We start from the raw sequence: 19,155 nt of genomic DNA, 5'->3' as shown, positions 1-19,155 counted from the left end.
GATTTGCAAAGTTATTCTTTCTCTAGATCTTGGGCCTTGAAGTCACCTGGATATTTTGAACTTCAATAGTCATTTAATCTGTGATTACTAGATCAAGTATGATATGTGAGAGTCAAGTGTGTGGCCTATGTGTGTGCATTTACTGCAGATACAAGTTGGTGTTATCAGCTTCAAGATGATGCCTTCCATAGACATGGCATTTTAGGAACTCCTACAACAACATGCTTTTTTGATGTGACTGGAGATAGTTACTCCTTGTAATTGATTGGGTAGATTAGCTTTTGGAAACAGCCAGAAATCATTGAGAGGCAATTCTAGTAAACAACAATGACATAAGCCAACAGTCACTGTCTTCTTCTTTGCTCATACGTGGCTCTGAGGGCACTTCTCGGCTGGCATTTGTTCAGCTGCGTCTAACAAATAGCAGGCACTTAAACACAACACAAGTTTCTTTCTTATTCCTGTAGAGAAGTCTAGAGGTAAGCGTCCAGGGTCAGCCTACTGGGTGCACAGTCGTGAAGGACCAAGTCCCTTTGATCTTGCTGCACTGTTCTTAATGGGCCACCTCATGGTCTCGTACGGCTGCTTGAGCCTCAGCCATTATACCTGTACCCTAGCCAGCAAGGATGGCGGGCATACCCCCTTTGTTTGAAGCACTTTTCTGGGAAGTAAGTTCCACCCCAAACATTTGCTACTAGCTAGAGTAAACTAAATGTTTACTCACTAGCTAGAACCTAGGTTGCTTTTAGCTACAGGAGCAGCCGGGAGATGCCCAATTAAAATCGCAAAATCCCCAATTAAAAATCAAGGTTCTATTACAAGAATAGATAAGAATGAATAATGGAAGGTCACCTGTTTGTCTCAGTCAGAAGATGATCAGAGGAGAAACCTGCAAAAAAATTTTTTAAGCCTGACAGTATCATGAGAATTTGTTTCTTCCGAGGTGACAGTATTCATTTGAATGTCCAAGTTCTGACAGCTGTTTTTAAATGCACCTTTTGGCAATAAAATAGGTACTCCTGCATGCAGCTACCAAATGTGTATATTGGTACCAACTTACCAGAGGACAGTTCAACCCAGCAAGGCTAACTCTGGAAATTGATTCTATTGAAATAATTAAGAATTCTCATGAAGATTGACTGCTCATTGTCCTAATAAAATGTTGGGAATAAATGAAATGCCTAATAGGAAACTGATTACAACTTATGATACTATGGGATGTGATGCAGCTGTTGAATTATTGTCGAATTCACAGTATGTTATGCCAAAAAATGCTTTTAGAATGACTTGATCCTTTTTTATAGATGTTTACATTTGTGTGTGCATGCACACACGTAGAGAATTATCCGGTGGGAGAGTCTTCATGGAGGTACTGATAAAGTGCCATTGTGGACAGGGAGACGAGGTGTTCAATGTAGTTTTTAATCTAATTTCTGATTTTCTTCATCTTTTTTATTATAAAGAAAAACGAATAGAATCTTCACTAAATAATGCATGTCAGAGTCAATAATCTACATATTTAAATAATTTTGTGTTTTCCCACTCATGGAAAAAGTAGGAAGCAGATAATGTAAACCAGATTTCATAGTTTGTTGACTTACACTTTATTCTCTAGTAAGGCTAACGGAGAGTTAGTAAGGCACATTTGCTAGTAAGGCACACTGCTCTAAGGCCCCTAGAGTGTGATCCTTATGGCATTGTTATAGAAATAAATGCCAGTTCATCTATTCGAAACAAGAATTGTGGTTCTCTGGCTTTTTTAGATACTTCTTTCACTTCTCTTTAACATAGAAGGCTCACAGGAGATGGTTTATAATGATATCTTACGGTCCTCTAGGCTGGAGACACTGCCCACCCATCCACTCTTATATGTGAGAAAAACCATCAGACATGGGGGCTTCTCTGTGATATATTAGATTGTGGTACATGAATATGTTAATATCATTGTTTATCTGGGGTGAGACCTTTGGTATGATACAAGCAGATACAAACTTTCTAAAGCTAATTTGTCAACCCCTACAGTATCATCTTTAGCACATTCTAGTTTTAATCATTTTAAAAATAAATGAGCATTTCTGCACACTATTTAAAGATATTTACAGATGTCAGAAATAGTTAAAGATATTTCAGTAAGGAACACATGCAAAATGCAGATTGAGTAGCGCATATAACGCCTTCTAAAGTAACAATAAACTGTATGGTCCACGTAGTGCTTCCAGGGTATCACCTATGCCACAGGTAACCCTCTAAGATGGGGCCTGCTACCCTGTTTTGTAGATGAGAAAGAGGATCAAGGTCAGAGATTGTTAAGCACTCCTCCAAGACCAAAAAGAGTCAACTAGGAGAGGCTAGATGTCAAACCCTTCTCACCTGACTCGAAATGCGGAGTACTTGCTCCCTGCCCCAGCGGGATTCTCAACATGTGACCCTGGGGATTCAAGGTTTGGGCCCCCGCGGGTGGCTGGTGGCCTGGGGGGTGCCGGGTGGGGGCCCCGGCGCCCAGCGGCCTCACGCCCTGCCTGTCCCCACAGTGTGTCCCAGCGCGTGCGGGAAGCGGGCGTGCACGGAGACCCACGAGTGCTGCCACCCCGAGTGCCTGGGCAGCTGCAGCGCGCCCGACAACGCCACGGCCTGCGTGGCCTGCCGCCACTACTACTATGCCGGCGTCTGCGTGCCCAGCTGCCCGCCCAACACCTACCGCTTCGAGGGCTGGCGCTGCGTGGACCGCGACTTCTGCGCCAACATCCCCAACGCCGAGAGCAGCGACTCCGAGGGCTTCGTCATCCACGACGGCGAGTGCATGCAGGAGTGCCCGTCGGGCTTCATCCGCAACGGGAGCCAGAGGTCAGTGTGGGCGTGGGAAGGCGCGGCCTGGCTGCATCCGGGCGCGGCCTGGGGATGGCTAAGGGCACTGCGGTGGGCCGGCGTGACCCTGGCTGCTGATGGCGCCAGGCGCGATGGGCAGGTCTTCTGGTTTGGAAGCAGCCCGCCTGGAGGGTTGGAATGAAGTACCTGATTTGCTGGCTCAGGTCCCAGGAGGTCCCTGATTCCCTGTGCGCATGCGGGGCTCTCCCCCAGAGCCCGTGGGTAGGGGAGACTATAGACTGAGGTTTTCTCACCTCCAGGGCTGCTCAGCGCTAGACCAGTGAAGGCTTTGGAACTGCGGGAGGGAAGACGGAGTAACCCCACCAGCATCCGTGAGGCAGTGAGCAGGCATAGGCTCTTACCACCCCGAGCAAGCAGTGTGCTCCATCACTTGCTGCACACACACACACACACACACACACACACACACACACCCCATCACATTGCTACACACACAAGCACTTAGCGCTGGCTTCCGCCCTCCACTCGGAGCAAAAAGTGTGCTCCGTCACATTGCTACGCACACAGCCTTCACGCTCCCTCAGTTTTCTCTGTGTCTCATTTTCCTTCCTGGACATTAAGCTTTGGAAGCAAAGAAGTTCCTGACAGCAAACAGCATCCCTTTCGTGCATGCCAACCCGACTTCTGTGAAGCTATTATTGGTTTTAAGTTTTTGAAAAAGCAATGCCAGGGTTCTTACAAAATACAGGACTATAACCCTGCAAGCAAGATAAGGCTCGAGACCTAGGGTTGCTGGTCCCGTCTCTGGAGCAGAGCAGAGAACTCTGAAGGAGTTCTTCTGATGGAATGGACTAAAAATGCCTGCTTCATGACTACACCAGAGGAGCCTTCCATTTCGGGTTCTTAAAAAATAAAGGTATTCTACAAATATAAAATACCACTGGAAAAGGAAATCTTCATTTTGAGTGTAATGTGTAATTTCCCGTCTGTTTGCGGCCTTCTGTTTCTGCAAACCTCCTCAAGCAAGTCTTGGTAAAGGGGCATCTGTTTCCTGTGTAATATTTGGAGATGTTGCTCCTTCCATAGACTTAACTTCAGATCAGAGATAACGCTCACGTTGTTCCATAATATTAAATGTAGAACAGTCTGCCTGTCATCATTGCTGTAACGACTATAATAGTAAAAATTACTCTAAATACTTCAAAATGGTAAATGTGCTAAGGATACTGGTGAACTGTGGAGTATACATATTCCACCTAAAATAAGTCTGCCACATTTTGCTCACATTTTATTGGCAGCCCTGGAACTTAAAAAGGCTTTGCCAGTCCCTGGGCAGTGCCTGGAACCCAGTTTAGGCTGCACCACAGTTCCTGCCCAGACTCACAGGACTCGGACACAACTTTAGCCACTAAATTGCCACTGCCGCAGACTTTAGCCACTAAATCGCCACCGTTTCGGTTCCTCCTCGAGCTGGGGGCTGAGATGGGGCAGCTGGTGCATGGCCCCGGGCTCGTAACTGCTTTGCTCTGCTGGTATGTTTCTTTTGATACTGGAGGCAGTCATTTGCAGCTGCCATAGCTGTGGCTGAAGTAGGGGGCGCTGTGCGCTGTGACCTCTTCTACTGTAATTCATTCTTTGAAGAATTAAGCTCTTATTTTTCCTACTCATGCTTGCAGTCAGTTCAGAGTTACAGATCTACCTTTTTCACTTTAAAATAAAACACCATTAAAAACTAATAACAGCCCCCCCCCAAGCCTTTAAGGCCTATTTGACACTTATTTAAAATATTTATTTTTTTAATACTGTTTATACCCTCTCTGTACCAGAGTGGACTTGAGGAAGTTTAAACTATAAACATGTAGTCAGAGCACTTCCTTTGAAAAACATTTTTTAAAGTACTAGCTGATTCCTAGACATTTTAAGAAAGGTGTTTGGTTCAGAAATTGCTATTTGAATAAAATGTCAGGGGAACAAAACACACTTAACCTACAACCCGGAAGTTACGCTCCTGAACATTTATTCCCGAGAAACGAAAACTTAAGTTCCCACAAAGACATGTACACAGCTGTTGGTAGCAGCTTTAACAGCCAAAGCCTGGAAATAGCATAGACGCTCCACAATAGGTAAATGGCCAAGCAAACAGTGATCCATCACACCATGGAATATCAGTCAGCGATAAAAAGAAACAAACTAAAAAAAAAAAAAACTAAAACAAACTATTCAAACACACGCAACATGGCTGGATCTCAAGGACATTATGCTATGGCAGGGTGAGGGGAAACAGTCTCATAAGGTCACACACCAGATGATTACATTTATATAAGATTCTGAAAAGAACATCATTACCGAGATGGAGAACAGGTGAGTGGCGGCCCCGAGTTAGAGGCGTGGGGGCAGGATGACCGAACGGGCAGCACACGGGAGGTGTTGCTGGGGACCGGCCGGCTCGTTGCAGTGATTACTCCGGAGGTGAGGTGGCATGGGAGTGTATCGTGCCTGTGTGTTTCCTGGGCTTGATGTTTCATTGTCATGGTGCAGGATGTAGCCACTGAGAGGAACTGGGTCAAGGGTACACAGAACCCCTCTGTACTACTTTTGTAATTTTCTGTGTGTCTGTAATTATTTCACACCAAGTTTTTAAAAAGGGAACTGGGGCATTATATGGTATGTAGGTAAGTTAGAAGCAATAAAAGACCAACAAGGAATGCTTAGGAAAATGCTGCAGACTCTAGAAGTGAAAAATGTTGTGATGTCAGAGAAAGGGGGTACCTCCATTGCTATGGTCGGCCCATTTCCTCTGGAAAGCTTCCCTCCTGTTTTCCCCACGTGAAATAAGAAAACAGTAGGAAAACTATACTTATCTATAAGCTTTTAAACAAAGCCTTTCATCTTTGCCTTAGATATGCAGTAAAGTTCAGTGATGGAGGGTGGTACTTAATGCTAAGAGCTTTAACTTACACTGCTTTCCTGGATGTTTCTCACTTATCTTCATGAAGTTTGAAAGATCATTCAAGAATAATCATGTAAATATAGTGGCTCTCTAGTTCACCATCCTATTACACACATCCCATAATGTTATATCATTTATTCTGTTTGGAAATTGACCCAGCTTCCTGCGGTTCAGAGAGTTGGATTAGTGTTTTGTCCGCTATTCCCTAAATAAGGAAAAGTACCAAGGTCACTCGCTAGTCCCTGGCTGTTGGTGGGTTTGTGGCATGTTCAAGATTGCATGTGAAATAGGAGCTCATTACAAAGCAATGGAAGTTCCTGTTTTTATTGTGTATGCAGCAAAAACAACATTTGGATCAATTTACAAGTTTCTGCCAAACACTGTCAAGAAATTATTTCAGTTGTGCTTTAGCAAGAAAATAATGGATCTGTGCTACAGCATGTGCCTTCTGGAATCCCCCACTGGGCCGCTGGCTGCAGAAGTTAGCTTCCGGTCAGCGGCGGGGGCACTGCTGTCCCTTCGGCGTCCCCGTCCACTCTCCCAGCGGCTCCTCCGGGGTGCGCCAGCAGGGCTCACGACCTCAGGCAGCAGCTCTGTTCTTCTTGGGATCCCCTGGTGTCTCCCTTCTGCAAGGCTGTTTTTCTCACGTGGGACCAGCTGGCTCACCAGCCCCAGCCTATGATACACACATGCCTCCAGGGTGTATCATGTGTTTTGTCTGGAAACAGGCAGCACGCTTTTCCTTTGTAGGCAGTTTCTCCTTTTGATTGCCGTTTGAGTGGCTTACCCTGGGGAGGCTTGGCAATGAGAAACAGTTCGACCACTCGAATGCTTCTGCCAGTTGCTTTCCGTAATGTGGACTATAAAGACACCTGGAATAAAAGCATATCTTGTAAGAATTTTCGTAACATAGGAAGACAGACTCAGCTCTCAGTGTGTTGGGTTGTTTTATTTTCAACAGCATGTACTGCATCCCTTGCGAAGGCCCTTGTCCCAAAGTGTGTGAGGAAGAAAAGAAGACAAAGACCATTGATTCTGTCACTTCTGCTCAGATGCTCCAAGGATGCACCATCTTCAAAGGCAATCTGCTCATCAACATCCGACGCGGCAGTAAGTATTCCTGCTTCCTGGAAGAGAGGGCCAGACCTCTTGCTTTCCTTTTGTTGAGCTTTTCCTACTCATCCATGACTCACAACTAAACTATGGGCCTAGAAAAGCAACATGGTGTGTAAGCCACATGCTCAGGGCCCCTCCTTTGAGCGTCCCTCAAAGATTAGAAAAAGAGAGAGCAGGAGATTAGTCAGCATTTTAGCCATGGGCACAGCATTTGTTTCTGCATAGGGTCATCCCTCATCTCTCTTAAGTCACATCTTATGCAGGATATTCATATCTCAACACATGCAAACCTCAGGACAGGCGGATGGATCAGAGGTGTGACTCAGCAGTCTCCAGCCAGAGCCAAGGCCTCAGAGCTTTAAGTCCAGAGAGTCTTGGTTCCTTGGATATGTGGAAGAGAATGAGCAAGGGAAGGGTTTAATGATATCAGTTTAAAGTTTATTCAGTCCCAAAATGGCCCATCTCCAAATTTACTTCTGACAACCAAGAGAGGTACAAGTATCTTACGTCAGCATGCATTTGAAGCTTCAGTCTCACCACCCCCTGTAGGATTCCCCACTATTTGCAGTAGATGGTGTTCTGGGCAATTGCATGTGCGAAGCATTTCCGAAGGTTGACTTATTTGGTGATATTTTCAGTTCTGATCTGTAGTTGACAAAGGCTTCTAGTAATAGTACCTTAAATTCTCTACCACTGGAACCACCTGATGAAGCCACTGATAGTTTCGTAAGCTTGGAGAAATATAGTAAGAAGGTGTTGAGGTTGAAAGGGACTTTTTTCCTAAATTCTTTTTAAAAAAAAATTGTATGGTTTGAGGGGCTTCCCTCGTAGCTCAGATGGTAAAGAATCTGCCTGCATTTCAGGAGACCTGGGTTCCATCCCTGGATTGGGAAGATCCCCTGGAGAAGGTCATGGCAACCCACTCCAGTATTCTGACCTGGAGAATCCCATGGACAGAGGAGCCTGGTGGGTTACAGCCCACGGGGTCACCCAGAGTCGGACACAACTGAGTGGCTCAGCACAGCACACAGCATTCTGTGCATTTACTTTCCCTTAATATTGATACTATTTGTACAATGAATGAGTGCTGTTCTTAGGATTTAGAGATGGCAGCATCAAGCTTTCTGCTTAGTTTTTTTGAATTTTGGATAGCCCTTGATTTTCACAACACCTTTCACCCCTTCACAACAGAGATAACTGTATTTCCACACAGCTAGAATTTTATTACTTTCATGGCATTCTAAAGTTTTATTCTTTTTGCTCTTAACTAGATTTCCTAATTTCTCAAACAGATTTCTTCATTTCCTAGAACGTACCCTTTAAGTGCCTAAAAGTGTTAGTCGCTCAGTTGTGTCCAACTGTTTGTGACCCCATGGACTGTAGCTCACCAGCTCTTCAGGCTGTTGAATTCTCCAGGCAAGAATACTGGAGTAGGTTGCCATTCCCTTCTCCAGGGGATCTTCCCAATCCAGGGATCGAACCCAGGTTTCCTACATTGCAGGCAGATTCTTTACTGTCTAAGTGCCTAAGCCTTCTTTTATTTTTATATTTCTGTCCTCAAAATAGGAGAAGGAAATGACAACCCGCTCCAAGATTCTTGCCTGGGAAATCCCATGGGCAGAGGAGCCTAGTGAGCTGCGGTCCATGGGGTCGCAAAGTTGGAAATGGCTGAATGACTAAGCATGCACTCATGCCTCCTCAAAATATTTTTTAAAGCCTTTAATTCGTGAATCAGGAAGTACAGTTTACTATATAGTGTGAGGAGAAATTGGTACATATTTGTGTGTGATTATGCAACGTGGCTTCCAGTTCATGTCCACTGCAGGCGATTGGTTGGGCATCTTATTGGAAAGGCCCCTCCTCAGCCTTGACTGAAAGGCGTGAGTCCCACCACGTGTTTAATTCAGAATCTTTCCCTTGAAACATCAACTGTAGGCCAATGCTAGTCTTTACAACTCGAATTTCTCCATTTCTCTTGGAAAACCATCACACTGTCCAGAAACATAGGGCCTTGCCCTAGAGGACAGTACCCTTATTCTTTGATGTTTATCAGTTGAAAGCAAAACAGAACCTTTTATTAACTAAGCCTTCACAGGTCATACACAGTACAATTCCATTGGTTGAACCACACCCAATTCGTTATAGTATGCCTTGTAATTTTGGCATAAGTTGAACTGAAGTTTATGCTTTTTATTTACTGTGAGGAAAAGGCTGTAAGAGTAAAGAAAATACACTGTTCATACATCTTGTCATTTTTGCACGTGCGTTAGCAATGATGTTCCCAACTCTTTTCCACCTATGAGAATCATGTATGTGCATTATAGAAAATTTAGAAGCGTAGAAGTGAATTATTGAAAATTACCTGCCAATAACCATTGTTAATATTTTGGTGCATTTTCTTGCAGTCTTAGTGAGATAGAGTCTTTAAATATAGATCCCTGTATCTTAGGAACTAGGAATGCAGCAGAAGCAGTTCCTAGTGAGACTGAGAAAACATTGTTTGTTTAGTCATGCCCTTCTACTGTGGAGGCAGCGCTGTTGACAGAGCATATTAGAGATGTTCCCTGGATGTGTCCGCCTTAGCTAATTGGCAGTCTGGTGTTTACGATTTTACATTCTGTTAATCAGCCTGGGAGCTGCAGTCCTCAGGCTTCTAGAAACTGCCTTCTCCCCGCCTCGGGGGCCCATCCCAGGCATTGGGAGTTGTAAAGCCATGCTTAGGGAAACACGTTTTTGACCACGGGCAGGGATCCTGGGAGGTCTCGTGTCTCGGGGCACCAGGGAAACAAGACCTGCGCCTAAGTGCTGTCCACATGGGTCTGCGAGAAAACACGCGTGTCCCCCTGTGACAAGGCGCGCAGTAACCCTGTCCCCCTGCCACAGACAACATCGCTTCGGAACTGGAGAACTTCATGGGGCTCATCGAGGTGGTGACGGGCTACGTGAAGATTCGCCACTCCCACGCCTTGGTCTCCTTGTCCTTCCTGAAGAACTTGCGCCAGATCCTAGGGGAGGAGCAGCTAGAGGGGTAAGAGCTCCGAGTTGCAGCAGCTGGTGCTCTCCCACCATCGCATGCTGCCTTTAAGGTTTTCTCGTCAAAAAGAAGCAGCCGTGCTTGCAGCGGGGGGGGGGGCGCCTCCTCAGTCAAGATTCTCCATCCTTGTGCCTGGGTCCTGACCCATCCGGGGATGGGTGTCTACCTGTGGCTGGCAAAGCAGCAGATGGGGACGCGGCGGGGACCAAAAGCTCTGGGGGGGGGGGGGGGCTGAAGGGCTCACCTCTCCATGAAACCAGCGTCCCGGGCCCCTTGCCTCTCTTGGGATGCTGTGGTCCACTGCGTAAAAGCCGTTCCACCTTTTCAGATGTGTTGGAGCGCCTGAAATATGGAGGCGTATGAACAGTTCATTTTGTTACAAAGAAATCTTGATTCACAGAATTGTTGCCATTGATCAGCTCATAGGATTTGCGCTACTGATAGAACGTTTGCCTTCTGCAGAGATGAGCTTTGTGATAAGGGTTTTAGCCTCACCCAAGGCCATCCACCGCTTGAGGAATGAAAATGGGTGCTTTAGTCGCTGTGCACACGTGGGCAGCTTCCCTCCCGAATTCACCCCAGGTGTTCCTTTGCACATGTGCTTCTCTTCACAGGCTCCCCTTTAAATATAATTCTTGCATTGCTTTAAGCTAATGCTTCAAAATAAAAGGAGACATCCATTAATGAGTTAACTCCTTCTAAAGAGAATTTGGGGAAATAATTTAGGAAAGCGAGAGGTGGGAAGGCCATGGGAAAGGTTGTCCTTGCTGATTTATGTGCCCCGATGGATAAAGTTACCACATAAGGGTTTCCTTACAGCCTTCCTGCTTTTCTCAGACTCACTCTCTCAGTCAGTCTTAAATTCTTAAAATTCCATCATCTGATATAGCCAAAGAGAGGGGGCAGCACTTCATTCCATCCCTGAAAAGCACACTGTCCTCCCCGCTGGGAACCCTGTTTCTTTAGAAACACGTCTTTCTCCTGGTGAATCCACCGAGGCTGCCGCTGTGCCCGGCCCGATGTCCCAGGTCACCAACATAGCAAGCCGAGGCTCTGCCAGTTTGAGGTGATGGTTATTGTTGGTTGTAGTAAATTTTAAAATGGATTTTAGCACAGCTATTTTCCTTTTCCTCAAAGTAGGTTTTTCTGAAAACTCTGGTGGTGGTAAGCACCTTTTCTTTAGCCTATTGGTACCTGCAAGTTTTCCTTCTGCTTGAGGATACACTTTTTCCCCCAGGTTGAGCAAGTGATATAGATAGAGGGGAGAGTTAGCAGGAGAGTTCAATTAATTTTTATTAGGAATTATTACATGACATGATTACCTATCAGTTGTGTGTTAACTAAAAGTATTAGGCACTCAAGTGTAGCTGAAATTAAAGTGTGATTTTTATTTGCAAAAATATTTATGACGTATTTCTTATTATCTGAATCTTGAGTAAAGCCTGAAGCCCCAGTGGGGTCTTCTTACAGACAGATGCGTATCGTCTCCTAGGTGTTTGGGCCACTTCCAGGCTCAGTGAAGCTTCAGGCCTCCCCTGATCTTATAGTACTTTTATTTGTCAGGGGATGGCAGTGGTGAGCCTGCTGATCGGCAGCAGCCCTGGTTGCTCTGAGGAGACTGAGCGGACTCCTGCCGTTGCTGGGGGGCTCTCTCTCTAGCTGGAGCACTTGAGAACCTAGCTTCTCTTCACCAGAGCTGTGTTCCTTTGACTGCCTTCCTCACCCATGACCAAAATGGTCTGGGTAACCTTGCATGTGATGAGTGCCCCTGCATCTGGCTTTGGATCAGGTGTGACCAGGAGCAACTCAATTCTCTATTTCTCCTCCTCAGACTTAGGAAGGAGGTTAGGTCCAGCCTCTTCACCTGCTCCTCTCACTCCTATAAGAAGAGTCACACAGATATAGAGAACAAACGCGTGGTTACCAGCAGGGGAGGGGGAAAGGGGTGGGGAGTCCAGGGATAGGAGATTAGGAGGTACAAACTATGACGTATAAAATGAGCTACAGGAATAAAATGTACAACACAGGGGACATAGCTGATATTTTATAATAACTACAAATGGAGTATAACCTGTAAAAATTGTGGGGATTTCCACGGTGGTCCAGTGGTTAGGAATACAGGGGGTGAAGTTTTGATCCCTGGTCATGGAATTAAGATCCCACAAGCCACGTGGTATGGCCAAAAAAAGGGGGGGGGAACCGTAAAAACTATGAATCACCATATGTACACCTAAAACTATAAAGAATGCACAATAAACTTTAAAAAGAGCCAATCTTCCACTCAAACCTTAAAAAAGAAAGAAAAAGGAAGAGTCCAAAGGAAGCAGAAGAGAAAGGAAGATGATAAATAGATAAATGCCAGCAGTGCTGAGTGAACTTTGTAGAGAGCCACAGGGAAAGAAAAGGCGCATGCCATGGGCATGAAAAAGAGTCAGATATCTGATTAAGAAAGATCAGACAGGCTTCTTAGAAGAGGTGGCTTTGGAGACGGGCCTTGGGGGGTTTCCGGAAACACTCAGAGAGCAGAGGGTGAAGAAAGGTGTTTCAGGCCAGCAGCAGCAGAGGCAACGAGCTGGGGCGTCCTGGGACCTGTTTGGCAAAAAATGCTGGAGAGGTAGGTGGCATTAGGATTACGTAAGCTGCTATGCACCCAGGTGTGGAGCTTCTAATTTGGATAGGCAGTGGAGCCTACTCAGGACGTTTGAGTTACCCAAGTGTTAGTAGAACCTTTCACTTCCTTGTGCTTTTGCTGTAAGCCAAGATGACTTTTACCCCAGGGGTTCCCACACTTTGATATACATAAGAGTCATCGGGGGGCTTTTAAGGAATCCTGATGTGCAAGTTTGTAGTCCATCCCCATTCAGTTGGAACCTTTAAGGGTGGGATCCAAGCATCAGTGCTTTTCTAAAGATTGCCAGGTAATTTCAGTGTGTAGCCAAATTGGAAACCGCTGCTTTACCCCTTTATTTCTTCTTCTCGTAAGCATGTCCCCAAAACTTTGATTTTTTGCCTAGATATTTTCTTGTCACACTGTTGTCTTAAAGTATGATTTTTCTTATACCTCTCATGACCAAATAAGTGCTTCCACTTGGTTCACTGGGAAGAAAGTTTTATAGCCTTTTGTTTTGATGCTGAACAGACAGATTGGTAGTACATACATCCTTTTTATGTCTCACCCTTTGCCTTCCAAACTGCAACTGAGACCTGTCCCCAAACGTCTCCTGAGTAGCCCAGACTACAAAGTCAAGTCCAGAATGTGAAATTCAAGAGCGTTACCTGGAGTAGACCTCTTATTCCTCACTTAGAGTGAGCTGATTTCTAGAATCTGATGTCCAGGACCATGATGGACACGGGGCAAAATCACATGGGAACAGGTGGCAGGGCTGCTTGTCTCTGGATAAAGGGGCCAGACAACATAGGCGGTCTAAAGTTAAGCCAGCAGAATTCAGGTGGCCAGCGCTTCCTTGAGGACATCACTCTGTGTAAGGTGGTGTGTTTCTGGAGCCTTAGACATTAAGACCAAAGTTCTGCTGTTTTGGAAGGAAGTGGATTTTGGAATACACATGTACAAGATTTCTATGAAATGGCTAGTTTGTAAGCCCTTGAAAAAGAAGATATTTCTGTTATCTGAAAAAATGCCCTGATTTTGAACAACCCTGTTTTGTGATAGCACCAGATAAATGAGTTAAAATTTCAGATTTGTTGGTGCCACCTAGGATAGTCGCCCTGAAAAGAGTAAGAGTTAGACGGAGGTGGTGGGTTATAAGGATCGGAGTCTTGGATGCAGTCAGGCGTCTCTACTCAAGTCTCTACCACTCGGCTTTGCAACACTCTGTGCTTTATTCTATCTTCTTGCAACTCTAAGATTAGGTTGCAACATGGCTATACTTTAACACTTCTTTGGCACTTCCAAAAAATGTACACTCAGTCGCGTGACTCAGCAGTTCCAGGATCTACCCCAGTATCTACCCAAGAGAAACGAAAACATGCCCCCACAAGACTCATAGGAGTATTATTCATGATACCATCCCCCCTCACCCCACAGCAAATAAAAGCCCCACTGGAAGCAATCCAAATGTCCATCAGCAGATGAGTGGATAAATAAAACGTGGCACAATGGGTTCCTGCCCAGCAGTAATGTCACAACATGAGTGAACCTCAGAAACATCAGGTTAAGTGAAAAAAAGCCAGACACGAGAGACTCCACGTTGTAGATTCCATTAATGGGTGATTTCTGGAAAAGGCAAAACTGTGGAGACAGAAAGCCGTGAAGGGCTGGGGGTGGAATCAGAGGTTGAGCACCACTGGGAACGAAGAGCTTTGGAAGTGCTGAGAGCGAGGAGGGGTGGAGAGGTTCCGACACTGCCTCATGGGGATGGCTAGACCCCTGTGTGAGTTTACTGAGCTCTGGAACTGTAAAAGCTTACAATAACTGGATTTTTTTGGTAGATAAATTATACCTCAGTAAAGCTGTTTTTAAAACACTCAAAGAGGAAAAAACATTTTTAGAGTATCTGTTTGGTTCTAGAGACACGTGAATATAAATTCCTACCCTTGCTGAACCCCCAAGGCTGGTGTAAATATTGAACTTCGGAGGAGATTTGGACGTAGTCGAAAGCAGTCTGTTGCAAACGACGGATTAGAGGCAGCCTCTGTGCAAAGACCAAGCCCTCCATCAGCTGCGGAGTGCTGGAGACGGCCTCCATGTGCTGGGTTCTGATGCCCCCTAGGGACCGTAGGGAAGAGGCTGCGGTTTTTTTCTCTGAGAAATAAAGGGAATGGTGATTGCTTTTTTCCAGTCTGTCAGTGAAGTTTGGAAAGGGGGAGAGTATTCATTCCTGCCCCGCCCTCCCCCCAGCCCCATCTATCCCAGCTGGGGAGAAGCTGAAGAAATGCTTTGTCTAGAGTTGCTGCCTAGTAAGACTGGAGATGACGCTCCAGCCCTGGACCTGGCGTTGTCTTCTAAGTACAAGGAGAATCCCTAGCTCTGCTTCCCGGTCCTTCCTGCCCTTCATCTGAGCAGGCAGGGAGGTGGTGGTGTTGACAACTCAGAGGTAAGAGAGCCCTGAGACTAGAGCCATAAATAAAACTGTTAGGTGTACAGTATGCGCTGGGCATTTAGAATGCTGATGCAGGTAATATGTAGATGTCCTCAAGGAGATAACCTCCCATGGGGGACCCACCCCAAGCATAGGAACATTTTTTGCAACCTCAAGAGCTGGGGAAAGGACACTAACACAGATAAAATTCAGGCACCACGGAGTCTGCCTAAGGGACAGAAGAATAACCAGATAGTTTTTAAAAATACATTTTGAATGTAAAGGCGGTCATCTTAGAAACAATTAGGAAATCACATTTGTGGAACAATTGAGTTAAACAGCCAGTTCCTTTAGGAAACAATAAAATCTAAGTGTGTTTATGTGTGTGTTGAAGATGTGCAGACAAGTTTCTGCCTTTTCCTACCTCTTAATCCTCACCTGATCTTGGCAGGAATGTGAGGGCAGCGGGGTGCCAGCTGTGGTTGGGAAAACAAGAACAGTATTGACGGGCAGCTCGTGAATGGCTTGGTTATTATTGTGAGGAGGGTTTTATTTTTATTTTCTGTTGCTTACTCCAGCTCCATAACGACCGGGTTTTATTGATATTGGTATCCTGGCTCCAGGCCTTCTCAGTGTTGTTAAAAAAAAAATGTTTATGTTTACTGTAAAAAGATAATCTCGCTTTTCAAAGTGATTAATCACATACACAGAATTTCAGTGTGCCTGCCATTCATTTGTCAAATTCCTGATTTATAATTCATGCTCCCTCCCCTGGGGAGAAGATGTTTTGTTCAGAAGGTATTTTCGGTAGGGTTATGTTCCCTGCTAGTGAAATTAGTTTACTAAAATAAAAGCCTCATCTTAGGTTGAGTCAGAAGTTTGACCTGGGTAACTGGCCTTCACTCCTGGCTCAGAGGTTTCTGCACCAACAAGGAGATTTTGTCCCTCGCGGTTACAACCTGGGCACCTGGGAGCCACCAGACCCACAGGGTTTGTGTTGACACCGCGGAGCGTCCTTCAGAGCTGGGACTAGTCCGATGGCCCGTGACAGCAGGCATCCGACTCCACCTGCGGACACCCCTCCTCCAGGCAGCGGCCCCAGCAGCCTGGCAAGCGGGGATCAGACACAGCGAGGAGGGGCGCGGGGAACCCCGCCTTTCAGGTTCCGGCCACCCGCCCGCACACGTGGCCTTGTGTTGCCTGGCCTGAGCCTCGGTTCCTTTGGACAATATTTCACATGCATTTTCCAGCATATTCCTATGTTGGAGAGTAAGCTCTCGCTGGAAGGAGAGGATTTGTTGGCCTGCCCATTTCTGCCGCCTGACTGGGTGGCCCTGGATGTATCTGAGGCCTCAGGTGGGTCTGAAAGGAGCCCCTCTTGGCCCCGAGCTGCCGCCTTTGGCCCCGCGGGCTCGTAGTGCCCCTCCGCCACCCCGGCCACGTGGGGTGCAGCCCAGGGCTCGTGAGGGGCTGGGCCTTAGGCCGGGGGCAGGTGCCCCCTGGGCGCGGTGGCTCCTCCTGGGCCCTGCAGACCCGCAGGGCGCTCGGGGGACGCCGTTCCTCCGCCTGCTGACCCGTGAGTGACGGATGGAACTACAGAAGGACCTGAGGACCGGCGTGCGTGCGCGCAGCTCGTGGACCGCACCGCTCGTCCGGGACCCTGTCTCGGAATGCCCCGGGAACTCCCGGGGAGACGTTTGGGCGAGACCCGGGCTTCCGCTTAGCTTAGCCTGTGGGCTGACTGGTGGGTAGAGGCCTGAACCTCACCGGGCGCCAGGAGGTGCCCAGCGCACCCCGCCCCAGAGCAGAGGAGCGTTCCGGGCTTCCGCCTGGTCCATCCTGGCTCTGGGAATGGGGGCTGGGGTTCTTCTCTGCTGTGTGTGTGTTGGATCCCTGAGTGGGTCTTGGAAACCACACACAAGGTGGCACCAGTGCCTAGACTCAGTTTTGTAGAGAGCGCTGGAGCGAACCCCAGAAGGAAACAGGCTGGGGCGGGGGCAGGAAGGGGAGGGGCCTGAGGTCTCCGGGGAGCAGACCTGTCAGTGCCAGGACCCTTGCCCGCCTGGTGTGCAGAGGCGTGCAGACCCCGGGCTGGAGCTGTCCGCTCGCCTGCTGCCCCGAGGTGGTGGGGGCGGGGATGGTTTCTAGGGAGACCCAGGCTAGCGGCCACCGATGCTGGCTGTCCCCCCCGCCTCGCCTTCAGAGGCGGCAGTGGCTGCTGCTTCTGGGTCCACCCACTGGGGTGGACGTCTCGCTTGTCAGCTTTGGAGCCCCCGCCCCTCACGGTGCTCAGCATCCGTTAGACCAGTGCCTCTCCAGGTGTGGCCCCAGCACGTACCCTGAGCGCTGGTTAAAAATGCAGACCCTCAACCCCCCTGGACCTGCTCAGGAGAAGACCCCAGGGTGGGGCCCAGCTCCCAGCCCTCTGAAAATCAGCTTTGGCGCCCTGAACTTGTTGGACACTGAGTTGCTGTCGCCTGGATGGGTGGCCTGAGGAGTTGCCCTGCAGGGGCCATTTCTTCTCCCCCACCTTCTCCAGTGATCAAAGTGGAGACTTTTCAGGGTGGGCTGCATCTGGAGGAGGCACTGACCCATCTGCCTATCCTGTTTTCTCTCCTCCCCGCTGAGCTGCACAGAGGGGATGGGATAGGATTTAACCCCGAGGATAATGGCAGGCTTTCTACAGCAAATATGTAAGCTGTTCCGGTTGAGTAACAGAGCATGTCTGTTCTCCCGAGGACTGATTTCAAGTGCGTTGTACATACTCTGCTTGAGAGAAATAACCAGAGGCGTTTCTAGAGAATGATTTGAGTAGCAGCCTCTAGTGTGAGAAGCCTAATCGGGGTTATCAAATTAGTGTTTCATCTGTTTTGACATTATCCTTGAATCATATTGTTGCTATTGTTAACAGGGACTCTTCCTGCTTAGATACTGTTAATTCCATCTCTGATCGGCAGAGGCCATGTTTTCTGGAGACAGGTGGCGAAGAGTCCCAGAGCAGGGTGGCTGGAGGCAAAGGATAAGGGTCTGATGCTGATCTCTCTGCTTCCAGGAACTACTCCTTCTACGTCCTTGACAACCAGAACTTGCAGCAGCTGTGGGACTGGGACCACCGCAACCTGACCATCAAAGCTGGGAAAATGTACTTTGCGTTCAATCCCAAATTGTGTGTCTCGGAGATTTACCGCATGGAGGAAGTGACGGGGACTAAAGGGCGCCAGAGCAAAGGCGACATAAACACCAGGAACAACGGGGAGAGAGCCTCCTGTGAGTGCGACCTCCCACACTGCGCGGTGGCTTCTGTTCGTGGCCCCTCCTCACTTCACGCAGGCCTCTTAAACACCTGGCCATTTTCAAAGGCAGTAGTGAGGCTGATTCGTATTAGTAAATTTTCTGTAGCATCTATCTGTGTATAAACATTTAAAAATGGCTTTTCACTCAGATTTTAAAGAGGTGCTTGCAGAATACACAGAGTTAAGCATCTTTTATGCTCTTGCAGACTGTTGGATTGTTTTCCAGGGGAGAGCTGGTCCTCTCCAGCCCTGGGAGAGAGTGAGCCTAGCCCTGAGTCTCCAGGGTGGAGGGGAGGTCTGAGGGCACGGAGGCTCAGCTGCAGCCCCTGTGGCCATGGGCCCCCAACATGGATCCTGGTCCCAGCACAGCATGAAAAATGGAAAGAGACTGCCTCCCTGAATTGATAACTGCTTTTTAAATTTAGAACAGTATAATTATAATCTTATATTGGTTATATGACTTCTGCTTGAAGGTTTTGCCTGTGAGCGGTGAGTTTCTCACCTAACCTTGTATGTAAAACTGTTTTTAAAAACTGTGTGCCTCTGTGTGGCTGGATCAGGTTATGAAGGTAAATGCTCTCTCCACCATCGGCTTTTGATAAGGGACAATATGCAAAAAACATAGACTGGCCCCTGTGATCTGGGGTGGTTTGCACACATGCACACTGGCCAGAGAGAATCTTAGAGACCGTCAGCATTGGACTTCATTTTGTGGGCTTGGGATTCACCCTGTAGACTCTCGAGTTGCCCAGGAAGGGATTTTAGAGCAGAGAAACCTGACGCAGAGCTGGAGGGCCTTCTCCCTGCACGCCACACGCCCCCTTGCCACGCTCCTATTTAGACCATCGCAAAGTGGATGTCGCATAGCTCTCTCAAAATGTTTTTCTGCTCAGAGGC

The 19,155-nt window shown here is 47.4% G+C and overlaps 1 protein-coding gene across 1 annotated transcript in view; it reads left to right on the top strand.

The window, feature by feature from the left end:
* Nucleotides 1-19,155, top strand: part of IGF1R (insulin like growth factor 1 receptor) — a 301,873-nt gene that overhangs the window by 234,945 nt on the left and 47,773 nt on the right. Inside the window, exons 3-6 of the mRNA XM_040257012.1 lie at nucleotides 2,532-2,844; nucleotides 6,738-6,886; nucleotides 9,776-9,920; nucleotides 18,018-18,232. Of these exons, the coding sequence (XP_040112946.1) occupies nucleotides 2,532-2,844; nucleotides 6,738-6,886; nucleotides 9,776-9,920; nucleotides 18,018-18,232 (822 nt within the window). The remainder of the gene's footprint in view (nucleotides 1-2,531; nucleotides 2,845-6,737; nucleotides 6,887-9,775; nucleotides 9,921-18,017; nucleotides 18,233-19,155) is intronic.

The sequence above is a fragment of the Oryx dammah genome, unplaced genomic scaffold, assembly GCF_014754425.2.
Source record: "Oryx dammah isolate SB20612 unplaced genomic scaffold, SCBI_Odam_1.1 HiC_scaffold_16, whole genome shotgun sequence".
In the NCBI taxonomy this organism is placed as follows: Eukaryota; Metazoa; Chordata; class Mammalia; order Artiodactyla; family Bovidae; genus Oryx; species Oryx dammah.
The sequence above is the reverse complement of the archived record's forward strand: the minus strand, read 5'-3'. Positions and strand labels throughout refer to the sequence as shown.